The sequence below is a fragment of the Piliocolobus tephrosceles genome, chromosome 10 (genome assembly GCF_002776525.5).
Source record: "Piliocolobus tephrosceles isolate RC106 chromosome 10, ASM277652v3, whole genome shotgun sequence".
In the NCBI taxonomy this organism is placed as follows: domain Eukaryota; kingdom Metazoa; phylum Chordata; class Mammalia; order Primates; family Cercopithecidae; genus Piliocolobus; species Piliocolobus tephrosceles.
In genome coordinates this window covers 46435232-46447365 of record NC_045443.1, presented here as the reverse complement: position 1 = coordinate 46447365, position 12134 = coordinate 46435232, and the positions used below count along the sequence as shown (strand labels likewise).

The window sequence follows — 12134 nt, the reverse complement described above, 5'->3', positions numbered from 1 at the left end:
GGGGTTTCACTGTGTTCGCCAGGATGGTCTCGATCTCCTGACCTCGTGATCCGCCCGTCTCGGCCTCCCTAAAATTTTTTAAATAGCAAAAGAAGTAGACTTCACAGAATTGGGAGTCAGGTGAAGAAAAGGAGGGTGCATAAGTTAAGCTGAATTCTAACTTGGGAACTAGGTGTCTTGGGGTGCCTTCTTCTGGGGCGGGGAATCCAGAGGAAGAGCATGATTGCAGAGGGAGGTGAGGAGCTCTGTTTGGGACAGATTGAGTTTGAGTGGCCTGTGAGGCACCCAGCAGGTGGCTGGGCATTCTAGGCTGCAGGTGAGGCACAAAAGCTGAGAAGGAATGGACAGAGATAGAAAACCTAGAAGGGTATATTGATGCCAAGAGAGTGACAGCCAGCAAAGAAATGACTCGAGGAAAAGGGAGAACACCGCTGAGGCTCCTCCCCTCAGGCACCCCAGGCACACTTCCACAGACACAAATGCACTGGAGAGTTTTCTCTTGACAGCATTTTATTTGGTTCAAACGTGAAACTCAGACCCTGGCTCACCCACTTCTCATCGTGGCTGGAGTAGATTTGTCCCAGGGGTGGGGGGATCATTGGCTTCTTATCGGGACATGAAAAGGGGAGCACATAGGTCACATCAAGTGTCAGGGCAGGGAGAGGCTCAGCGACTGCTGGCCGGGTAGGGCTTGGCCATAAGCCAGGAAAGGGATGCCTGGTACCACCTTTTAGACACATGCAGTGGAAGAGGAGACAATTCAGGAGTTATGTTAGGGTTTGGGCTTAGAGCAGGCCTAGGGCAGAGTCAAGGCTCTGGACCAAGGGGTTCAGTAACTGTGGGCAGAAGACTTGTCCAGTTCACTGCGCTGCTCCTTCTGGGACTCTGTCACCACCTGCTGGGGACAGGGCACATTATGGGCACAAGCCATTCAGCGCCACCCTCCATCCTACTCCTTTGGATCATAGAGCCCCACTCCTTGGGGTAACCAGCAGAGACTCCTGTCTATCTATCCGGATATGTTCTCTGTCTCCTCCTCTGTCTCTCCCCAAGAATTACCCACCCTAAGTAAGATTAGCGATAGCCAGGCTGGGACTCAGAAACAATATGGGAAATGGTGGGGTCCTGGGATTAGGGGACCTGCCTCACCTCCCCATTCCGGGTCTCAATGGTCTTGATCAGAACAGTCTTCCGGCTGTGGCTGTCCTGGGGAGGCTCCACCTCAGGCACTGGAGAAAGTAGGATGAAGGATTCAAGGGGCCCTAAGGCTTGGGAATATCTCCTCTTAGGCTCCCACTGCTATCCCTGAGGGCAGGGGAGGGGCGGGGTGTGAGGAGTAGGAGTGGGTATAGGCCAAGACCCAGAAGTTCCATGGGGAGAACGGATTCCTGAGGTGAGTCAGAGCAGGAGCCCGAGGAGCGCAGAAGTGGACAAGGAGAGGTACAGGCTGCAAGGCAGACTCACCAGTCGTCTTTATACTTAAGGAGGCAAAAGAATGGACGGGCACGGAGATCCTGGAGGCGAAGCAAGCTGTTAGAGCCCCTGCCCAGGCCCCGCCCCTCCCCGCCCAGTCCCGACCCCTCCCTGCCCCGCCCCAGCAGCCCCACCCTCACCGGCTCTCCTCGCCCTCCAGCAGCTTGCGGTAGGTGGCGATCTCGATGTCCAGGGCCATCTTGACGTTGAGGAGCTCCTGGTACTCCCTCAGGTGCCGCGCCATCTCCTCCTTTAGCTGTCGCAGCTCCTCCTCGAGCCGCGCAGCGCCCGCCTGGTAGCCCCCAGCCTCCAGGGCGAACTGCTCCTCCAACTCTCTCAACTGCCTAAGCAGCGCCTCGTTCTGGGGTAGAGGAGTGGAAGGGGCCAGTTGCGGAACATTTCATCGTCCGCTCCCCGGGCCCGGGCGCTCAGCTTCGTACTCACCGTGCCGCGCAGCCCGTCCACCTCGCATGTCAGACTCTGGATCTGGCGTCGGGACTCGTTCATCTCCTGCTTGGCCTGGCGCAGGGCCTCGTGGTTCCGGTTGGCAGCGTCGGACAGGTCCGCGTACTGCGAAGTGGGGGTAATCCAGGCTGGAGTCGGCTGGGACGCTCTACACCACCCTAGCGCCCCGCCTCGCAGGCGCTCCCGGCTCTCGCACCTTGGACTTGTACCACTCCTCCGCCTCCTGCAGATTCTTCGCGGCAATGCTCTCGTACTGCGCGCGGATGTCCCTCAGCGCTGCCGTCAGCTCCGGCTTCACCGTGGCTTCCACCTCCACCTGCTGCACCTGCTGGCTCTCCACACTCACCTGCAGGTCTCGCAGCTCCTACGGCCGGGAGCAGGCAGAGGATGGACAGTGGCGCAGATCCCGCGCGGGCCACGCAGTTCGTGCACAGAAAAGAGAAGAAACGCTTGAACGAACAGAAGGGGGCGCCAGGGAGGGCGGGGCGTACAGCCCTGCACCCCCGCGGGAGCGAGACCAGAGGCCAGGTTTCGGAGGTACAGCCCCGCTGTCCGCCGCCAGGTGGCGCAAGGGTGGGAGTCTAACCACCTGTAGATTGGGGTGGAGGGGCTGCGTCTAGCCAGCATCGTTCTGATCCCCAGGGCTATGCCTCCGCTCCACCCGCCAGCTCCAGCAAGACCACCCCACAACCTCAGAAGCCGCACCTGATACTGGGCCCACTTACCTCCTCGTGCAGCTTCTTGAGGAACTCAATCTCATCCATCAGAGACTCAATCTTGCGCTCTAGTTCCAGGCGGGACAGAGTGGCGTCGTCCACGTCCTTCGAGGGGTGGCAGTGGAGGTTCAAGAGAAGTTAGGGTCTGTGCAGGCCGAGGAAGGACCAGATCTCCCTGTCTGCCTCGGGAGGCGTCTGGTTGCCCCCTTCTCCCCGCGCCCACCGATGCCACCTCTGGATACTGAGGTCGGGGTTTGGGGTGGGGAGGCTGAACTCGGAGAGGGGCTCGGACTCACCTTGCGGAAGAGCACGAGGTTGTGCTCCGCGTCCTCCCGCTTGCGGGTTTCCTCCTCCAACCTGACGGGAAGCGCGTGCAGAGGCTGAACTGCGGGGTCGCCGCCCAGCTGGCACCCCAGACCGCGCGCCCCCCGGGATCTGGTTAGAGGCTGTTGCTGCTGCCCAGGACTCTTAAATGGAGGACTGAGGCTGCCTGATAGACTTGCCCCGCTTTCTCTCTAACGGACTGGGAGCTGAAAAGGGGGTTCCCTCATTACTCAGGAGAGGCACAGATACCCACTTTTCCCACCTCCCCAGACACTCAGAGCAAAGTGGGAGGCGGGGGGAACTTGGAGTCCGTGGGCAAGGATGCTGCCTGCACACACCTGGGTTGGTAAAGGGAGCCACACCCTTGGGCTGCTGATGGAGAGGGGAAGCGAGGGGAGGGAAGAGCAGCCGCCTCGACGGCCGCTTCGACCTCGCCTCGACGGCCGCGGTCCCGCCCTGCCCCCTGACCTCTGCTTGAGCGCCGCCAGGTCCTCCGCCAGCCCGTCGCGCTCCACCTGCACCCGGTCACGCTCGCGGCCCAACAGCTCCAGCTCTCGCCGCAGCTCGCGCAACTCCTGCTGGCACAGCTGGTCGGCGCGCGCCGGCTCCTGGCCCCGGGCTTGGCTCAGCTCCCCTCGCAGGGCCGCGTTCTGCTGCTCCAGAAAGCGCACCTTTTCGATGAAGTTGGCGAAGCGGTCGTTGAGCTCCTGCAGCTCCTGCTTTTCGTTGCTGCGCGTGGCCAGGAACTCCTGGTTTAGGGCCTCGGCCATGGAGAAGTCGAGGCGCTCTGAGGGCAGGCGCAGGAGGGCGCCCGCTCCCGCCCGGGGGCTACGGAAGCTGCCCAGGCGCACCGAGGAGCTCGGGGACGCGGAGCCCAGCAGGCGGCTGCTGGAGAAGCGGGAGCTAGACGAGTAGGAGAAGGCCCCGGGGGATAGTGAGGGCGGTGGCCCGAAGGTGCGGCGGTATGAGGTGGAGCTGAAGCCGGCCCGAAGGCCCGACGGGTGGTGGCTCATTGCGGCCGAGGATGGGCAGTCACCGTTGGCAGAGCTAGGCCGGGGGCTGGGAAGGAGCCGCAGACCGCTGCGAGGCGGCTTTATAGCCCTGCGGTCTCAGGGGGGGCACGGGCAGCTCCTCCTACTGGCCTGATGGCCCGCTGGAGGGGGGTTGTGTGGGGAGGGGGATGCCCCACCCCTGCGGAACAGCAGGAGCGCCTTCCCCTCCCTTCCCTGGTTGCAGGCCTCTGCCCACTTGATTGCCCCCTATTGCGGCTGGAGTGGGGGTCACTACCTCCCAACAAGCACCCAAGCTAGGTTCCCAAAGCTAGAACCTAGGGTAGGAAGGCCTGACTTAAACTAGGGTCCCTGAAAATTGCGAGGTAGAAGGACCTGAAGTTAAAGGGCAGGCTTCTGGCACAGGAGTAGGGAGGAGGCCAGCTGGAGGGAGAGTTGACCTGGCTTAGGCCCCATAGCTGGTGCCTTGACTTGCCCCCTGAAGGCCAGGCTCTACTTTCACCTGCTGTCAGCTACCCCTCCTTCACCACACTTAGAGAGGAATAGGAGACAGGGGCGCAGAGGCAGATCGGGCTGGGGAAGAGCTACTCTCCCTAATCCCCAGGGCCCTGTGAAGGGCTGGTGCCTGGCGCCAGCTCTGCTGCTAATGGGCTGACCAGCCCTGCTTCCCCTCCCCCTCCCCTGAACACTGCCCAGCAGAGGTTGTCTGCTGATGTTTCAGCCTTAAAGACACAGCCCCCAAACCTAGACCTACCCCACAAGAAGCCCCAATGAGGTGGGTACATCATAGGGGGCTGAGGGTGGCTGGACCCAGCTCTGGATCCCACTCAGGAGGGTCTGCCCCATGCCATGGCTGGGCTGAGTGGGCCTTTTGTATTCTGTCTGGGTTTACTGGATTCTCCCTTCCCCCAACCCCACACCAATTGCTGCTCAGTCATGGGCTTTACGGGAACCAGAGTGATTCCTGAGGTAGGAAGGGGAGGGAGCTGAGGGGCAACAGCTGCTGCCAAGGCTGAGAGATGGATGGACTGGCAGGAGCTGGTTTCCAGTATTGATGAGTTGCAGGTACCAGGGATGGGTGAGGCTGGATGGGGAAGAGATGGGGAAAGAGAAGGTGCCCATCCCCAGCAGTCTGAAAGAGAGAAGGCCCCAAAACAGATCCACAAACCTGCGCACGCAAACGGATGCATACGCACAGCCTTGTATATGTGCACACACATTACATACACACAAATACACAATCACACACCCCACCACACCTCCCCTACCCCAGAGTTAGCGGGAAGGCTGATATCTGGCCTTTGTATGTCAAACAGCTTCCAGAATGCAAGCACAACCTGCCCAGGAGTGGACAGAGGCAGCTCGGATCATCTGCAGGAGCCGGGTTGCTGAGGTCTGCTGGGTTTTCCAGGAACCATAGGGCTGGGGATACTGCTGCTGCCGGGGACTCCAGCACTCTCCTGTGAGACGGGTCTGCCTCAGATGGGACCTGAGGACAAGAGAGTGCATCTGGGGAAGCAGATTTGAGGCTCCTGCCTGGATATCTGGCTGGGGGTGAGGAGGGCGGCTCCCTGGCTGGCCAGCTCCTCAGTATTGCAGGGCAGCGTCCCCCTCCCCCCTCTGTGTGTCCTCTGAGATGGGCCAGGGCCAACGCCCTGCTCACATCCCTACCGCCTTCGTCTCCTCTCCAGGCCCCTCCTTCCTTCCGGGCCATTAGTCTCTCCCTGCACAGCTGCCAGTTCCTTCTCCTTGATGGGTCTGGTTTGGTTGCCAGGGGAGTGGGAAGCGGGAGGAAGGGAGAGATGGGACAGGAAGGATAAATGACAGCTTGGCCTCCCCCAATTCCTGGGAATGGGGAGGGGTAGGGTCCCACCTGGGATAGGGCCAGAAGGCTTGGTGGGTGTGAGGAGGAGGCTAGGGAAGCCTTGGTACTTCCTGCCGCAGTTCTGGGCACTGAGCCCCAGCTGCCATTGGCCTGGAGCCCCATCCATCCCAGATTTGTCCCCACCCTCCAGGAGCAGGAAGCCAGCGCTGTACCCGGAGAGGTGGGCAAGGCCTCAGGAGGACCAGCTCAGGCCCTGTCTACAGGGCGCTTGTGGGGAACCCAAGCCTACTGAAAGTAGAGGCTGCTGGGGCTGCGGCTGGGTCTGGGGCGTTCCAGATGGAGGTCCCGTCCTCACCCTGCTTAAGCGCTCTGCTGGCCACCTACATGCCTCGGAGGAGAAGGGACAGAGGGCTGCCACAGCAGGGCTCTGGAGCTGTGGATCAGGCCTGGGTGGGGAACTGCAAGGCAGAAGAGGCTCCTCCCCTCAAGCAGAAGGAGCAGGCCAGAGACACCAGGCGGAGCAAAGGTAGGCAAAGAGTCTGGGTTAAGAGCTGGGCTCTGGCATCCAGCTACCACACTTCCCATCTGATCCACAACTCTGTGTTGTAGAATTTAGGCTCATCGCTATGTCCCTTCGTGTCCCTCAAGAAAAGGGAGATAACTGTAGCTTCTACCTCATAGTGTTGTTGGGAGGACTAAAGGAATAAATAAATACATGTGAAGTGCTTAGGACACACATCTTAAATCCTGAAAATGGAAACTGGTTTTATTATTACTATTACTATTATTAATCTCCAGAGTGATAACGTCAGCCCCAAGAGCAGTGAGGGTCTGGCCTTCTTCTGGCCTGTGCCCCTGGTGGCTGAGAGCCGTGTAGGACACAAGGCAGAAGAAGCCAAGTCCTCCCTGGCCTCACCCTCCCCTGGTGGATGGGGACTCTGGGCAAACGGCGCAGGTTCAATCATGGCTGCACACCTTAATTAGCTGTGTGCTTTGGGTTTTCTGAGTGACTTCACCTCTGTTCACCCCATTTTTTTTTTTTTTTTTTCCGAGATGGAGTCTTGCTCTGTCGCCCAGGCTGGAGTGCAGTGGTAAAATCTCAGCTCACTGCAAGCTCCGCCTCCCAGGTTCATGCCATTCTCCTGCCTCAGCCTTCCGAGTAGCTGGGAGTACAGGCGCCCACACCATGCCCGGCTAATTTTTTTGTATTTTTAGTAGAGGCGGGGTTTCACCGTGTTAGCCAGGATGGTCTCAATCTCCTGACCTTGTGATCTGCCCATCATGGCCTCCCAAAGCGCTGGGATTACATGTGTGAGCCACCGCGCCCGGCCACCCCGTTTTCTTTATTCACAAATGGGAATGATAATAACAATACTTACCTCATGGTGTTGGGAGGATTAAGCAAGTTACCCTCTGTAAAGCACTTAGTGCTTGGCACCTAGTACGTGCTGTAGAAGTATTTGCCAGTATTCTCATCGCCCCTCCTCCTCCTGCCTCCCCCTTGGCTGCTCTGATGAAGGCTGGAAGAGAAACGATTGCATGTGTTCAGGGGTTTGTAGGGAAGGTGAGTAACGAAGTTTAGGTTACTGACAAGAGTTCTATTTTTTTATTTTATTATGATTATTATTTTGAGAGAGAGTCTTGCTCTGTCGCCCAGGCTGGAGTGCAGTGGCTTAATCTCAGCCCACTGCAACTTCCGCCGTCTGGGTTCAAGCGATTCTCCTGCCTCAGTCTCCCGAGTAGTTGGGATGACAGGTGCCAGCCACCATGCCTGGCTAATTTTTGTACTTTAGTAGAGACGGAGTTGCACTATGTAGGTCAAGCTGGTCTCGAACTCCTGACCTCAAATGGTTCGCCTGCCTCAGCCTCCCAAAGTGCTGGGATTACAGGTGTGAGCCACCATGCCCGGCCAAGAGTGCTATTAAATGTCAGGCCACGGACTCAGAGCTGGATTAGGAGGGCATGTAGGCAAGAGAGGGTGGGAGATTAGGAGAGTAAAGAGATCCATGGCTGACCAAAGAACAGTCATAGAACAAAGACATGCTGGCAGAGTGCAGTGGTTCATGCCTGTAATCCCAGCACTTTGGGAGGCCAAGGCAGGCAGATCACCTGAGGTCAGGAGTTCGAGATCAGCCTGGTCAACATGGCGAAACCTTGCCTCTACTAAAAATACAAAAAATTAGCCGGACATGGTAGCACACACCCGTAATCCCAGCTACTTGGGAGGCTGAGGTAGGAGAATCTATGGAACCTGGGAGGCAGAAGTTGCAGTGAGCCGAGATCATGCCACTTCACTCCAGCCTGGGCAACAGAGTCACTCTGTCTCAAAAAAAAAAAAAAAAAAAAAAAGACGTGCTAGGCTCCTCCCAGCCTTACCCTCTGCTTCAGCACATCCCTAATACTTGCATCTGTCAGCTGGGGTTTCCTTGCCTCTCCAGGTCTAGGATTGACACAGACCTCCACGCCAGGCCAGGCGAGGTGGCTCACACCTGTAATCCCAGCACTTTGGGGGCCAAGGTGGGCAGATCGCTTGATCCTAGAAGTTCAAGACCAGTTGTGGGCAACATGGAGAAACCCCATCTCTACATAACACACAAAAATTAGCCAGGCATGGTGCCATGCACCTGTAGTCCCAGCTACTTGAAAGACTGAGGTGGGAGGATTACCTGAGCCCAGGAGGTCAAGTATGCTGTAAACTGTGACCAAACCACTGTACTCCAGCCCCAGTGACTGAGACCCTGTCTCAAAATAAATAAATAAATAACCAAAATAAAATTTAAAAACCTAAACCTCCACTCCACATCCTGGGTGAAGTCCAGGGTCCTCTCCAGGATTCCTTTGTCTTCCCAGCTTTATTTTGTGTTTATTTATTTATTTTATTATTATTATTACTATTATTTTTTGAGACGGAGTCTCACTTCGTCACCAGGCTGGAGTACAGTGCGTGATCTCGCCTCACTGCAACCTGCGCCTCCTGGGTTCAAGCGATTCTCCTGCCTCAGCCTCCCAAGTAGCTGGGACTACATCTTGGGCACGCCACCATGCCCAACTAATTTTTGTATTTTTAGTAGAGACTGGGTTTCACCATGTTGGCCAGGATGGTCTTGATCTCCTTGGCCTCGTGATCTGCCCACCTTGGCCTCCCAAAGTACTGGGATTACAGGTGTGAACCACAGCGCCCGGCCTATTTTAGTTTTATTTTTTGAGAAGGGTCTCACTCTGTCACCCAGGTTGGAATGCAGTAGCACAATCTCAGCTCACTACAACTTCCATCCCCCAGGCTCAAACGATCCTCCTGCCTCAGTCTGCGATAGCTGGGATTACAGGAGCGCACCACCACGCCTGGCGAATTTTTGTTGTATTTTTGGTAGAAATGGGGTTTCACCATGTTGCCCAGGCTGATCTCAAACTACTGAGCTCAGGTAATCCACCTACCTCAGCCTCCCAAAGTGCTGGGATTACAAGCGTGACCCACCATACCTGGCCCCCGAGCTTTATTTTTAAGTCCCTAGGTCCAAGTCGTTGTTGCCCCTGAATTGCCTGACTATATAGTTGCTTTTGCGATGTCCCAGATGTGGAACTCAGCACTGTTCCTTGGTTCCTGTGGTCCTATTTCCCCATCACGTAAGTAAGAACTGAGGCTCAGAGGGACCAAGTTGCATGTCTGAGCTTGTACCGTGAGCTAGTGGTGGTTTCCTCTCTGGAAGGGCGCATCCTGGTTGATCAGGCCCTGAGTGACCCTGTTGGTGTTCTGCGCTCTGTGCCCGCAGGACCCAAGGTGAGCCTCAGCCAGAAGGGATCCAGCACCACACTTTTGAAGGTAGACTCTCCCAGCCCAGTTTGGCTGCAGGGTTCCCACTGACAGAGTGGCTTTACCAGAGTGGAACTCTTTCCCATTGTCTCCACTTGGGGCTCCACTGCTCCCAGTTAGGGAGCACCGTGGGCATCTCTGCCAGCGCATCCCTTCTCTCACTGTATCACATAGTAATGGCCACCCTTCGCTAGGTCTAACACATTTATTTAATCACTCCTAATCCTCACATTAACCCTATGACATAGGTACTGTTACTATTCCCACTTCATAGTTGAAGAAACTGAGGCACAGCGAGATTAAGCAACTTTCCTAAGGTCACACAGCTAGTAACTAGTAATCTGTTTATATGTCTGACTCTGACTTTCTGCTCCCTGACAATATGATCTTTGAGGGCAGCGATCAGATCTTACTCATCTTTTTGTCCGTGGTGTCTGGGGTGGGACCTGGGTCAATCAAATGTGTGTGAGTCACCAGAAAAATCTCTTGGTTGGAGGCCCGTAAAATAAAGCAAGGTATGTTGCTGCCACCTCCTGGTCAGAAGTCAGAATGACGTGCTGACGTGTTCAGTCTGCATCTATGTTGAATTCAAGACTCAAGACTCGTGGAACACTGGAATTTGGGGAATACTTCAAAATTTATTGTGACTTCCTTTTTTGTTTGTTTGTTTACAGATGATATTTATCCAAGGGGGTGTAAAATAGAGTCAGAGAAGCACTGGTATTAGGAGTTTGGAGCCCTCATTCCATTCTTTCCCTGAGTTCTAGAAGCCGCTTCTATTCCTCCAGAAGCCAAAAGACAGGGCAGGAAGACAAAATCTTTCCTCAACTCCTCACCATTCTCTACGATGTCCACAATCTCCAGTTCCACCCTCACTGTAAAATCACATCTCCATCCACCTGCCTGATCTTTCAGTCAGCCACTCCTCAGCTGGAGAATGGGAAATAATGGGCTGTGCCGGCGAGCCACACTCCAAGGGCAGAGTGCTCAGTGAACCTGCTCAAAGTGTGGCCTGTGCAGCTGCCTGAGGGTTGCCCGGGCCGTGAAAAGGCAGAATCCTGGGTCCCACCCAGATCTTCTGAATCTTTAGAAGGGCATTGACAAATGCCCTAGTGATTTTTAAGTATTCCTGGATTAAAGGATTTTTCTTTAAATTGTCTACCTTTTACTCTATTTTATTTTGTAAAAACTCAAACCCAGGATAAAGTTGAAAGAATGCTGCTATGAACACCAACATATCCTTCACTTGGATTTACCGGTTGTCAGTGTTTTGCCACCATTCCTCCGGAAGTGTCAGGCATCATCTTATTTAATCTCTGAATACTTTAGCATGTGACTCCTAAGAACAAGGACATTTTCCTACATAACCACAGTAGGATTAGCCCACTAAAGACATTTAACATTGATTTGCCTTTATCTGTGTAAAAAAAAATTGTAACTAACAAAAAAGACATTTAATACTGATATAACTATTACCTAATACACAGCCCATACTCAAATTCCCTCAATTGCCCTAATAACATTCTTTATATCTATTTCCAAGCAATCTAGGATTTGAAAATCATGAATTGTATTCAGTCATCACCTGAGCAGAAGGGTAAGGCTGGGATGAGGTTGGCATGTTTGAGGAATTGCAGAAAGGTCAGCGAGGCTGGCACAAGGCAGATGAGGGAGGAGAGTGGGAAAGGTGAGGTTAGAGGCATGGCAAGGAGTCAAATAGCATGAAGCTTTTAAAATCAGAGTAAAGACTTTATTTTAAATGCAATGAAAAGCCATTGGAGGGTTTGAAACAGGGAATAACTTAATCTGATTTATGATTTTTGTTTTGTTTTGTTTTGTTTTTGAGACGGAGTTTCGCTGTGTCACCAGGTTGGAGTGCAGTGGTGCAATCTCGGCTCACTGCAACCTCTACCTCCCAGGTTCAAGTGATTCTCCTGCCTCAGCCTCCCGAGTAGCTGGGACTACAGGTGCCCGCCACCATGTATGGCTAATTTTTTGTATTTTTAATAGAGATGGGGTTTCACCATGTTGGCCAGAATGGTCTCGATCTCCTGACCTCGTGATCTGTCCTAGGCCTCCCAAAGTGCTGGAATGACAGGCATGAGCCACCTTGCCCCGCCCTGATTTAGGATTTTAAAAGGTCAATCTGAAGACAATTTCAGAGTTGGGACATTCTATAAGACTTTTTAAAAGTCCTAGACTCTTTAAAAACTTAATGTCAAAGCCAGGCACGGTGTCTCACACCTATAATCCCAGCACTTTAGGAGGCCTAGGTGGGCAGATCACCTGAGGTCGGGAGTTGGAGACCAGCCTGGTCAACATGGGGAAACCCCGTCTCTACTAAAAATACAAGAAAAAAAAAAAGTTAAAGACGGGCGGATCACGAGGTCAGGAGATCAAGACCATCCTGACGAACACGGTGAAACCCCCCTCTCTACTAAAAAATACAAAAACTAGCCGGGTGAGGTGGCGGGCGCCTGTAGTCCCAGCTACTCGGGAGGCTGAGGCAG

General features: G+C 54.7%; 1 protein-coding gene across 1 annotated transcript; it reads right to left on the bottom strand.

Annotated features, from left to right (window-relative positions):
• Window positions 1–492: 492 nt before the first annotated feature.
• Window positions 493–5499, bottom strand: PRPH (peripherin). The gene is made up of 9 exons (XM_023210593.2): window positions 3447–5499; window positions 2951–3011; window positions 2664–2759; window positions 2135–2302; window positions 1918–2043; window positions 1614–1834; window positions 1465–1514; window positions 1150–1229; window positions 493–895 (listed from the first exon to the last, which is right to left on the bottom strand). Exons 1-9 carry the CDS (start codon window positions 3989–3991, stop codon window positions 830–832), a joined length of 1413 nt encoding a protein of 470 aa, XP_023066361.1. The 5' UTR covers window positions 3992–5499; the 3' UTR covers window positions 493–829.
• Between the last annotated feature and the right edge of the window lie 6635 nt (window positions 5500–12134).

What these genes read in the sequence shown, in the direction of transcription:
- PRPH (XM_023210593.2), bottom strand. Translation starts at nt 3,991, where the DNA reads ATGAGCCACCACCCGTCGGGCCTTCGGGCCGGCTTCAGCTCCACCTCA. An exon ending in ACCTCGTGCTCTTCCGCAAG is followed by an intron (nt 2,760 to 2,950) that starts GTGAGTCCGAGC and finishes CACCCCTCGAAG; the next exon opens with GACGTGGACGACGCCACTCT. An exon ending in CTGGAGGGCGAGGAGAGCCG is followed by an intron (nt 1,515 to 1,613) that starts GTGAGGGTGGGG and finishes CTTCGCCTCCAG; the next exon opens with GATCTCCGTGCCCGTCCATT.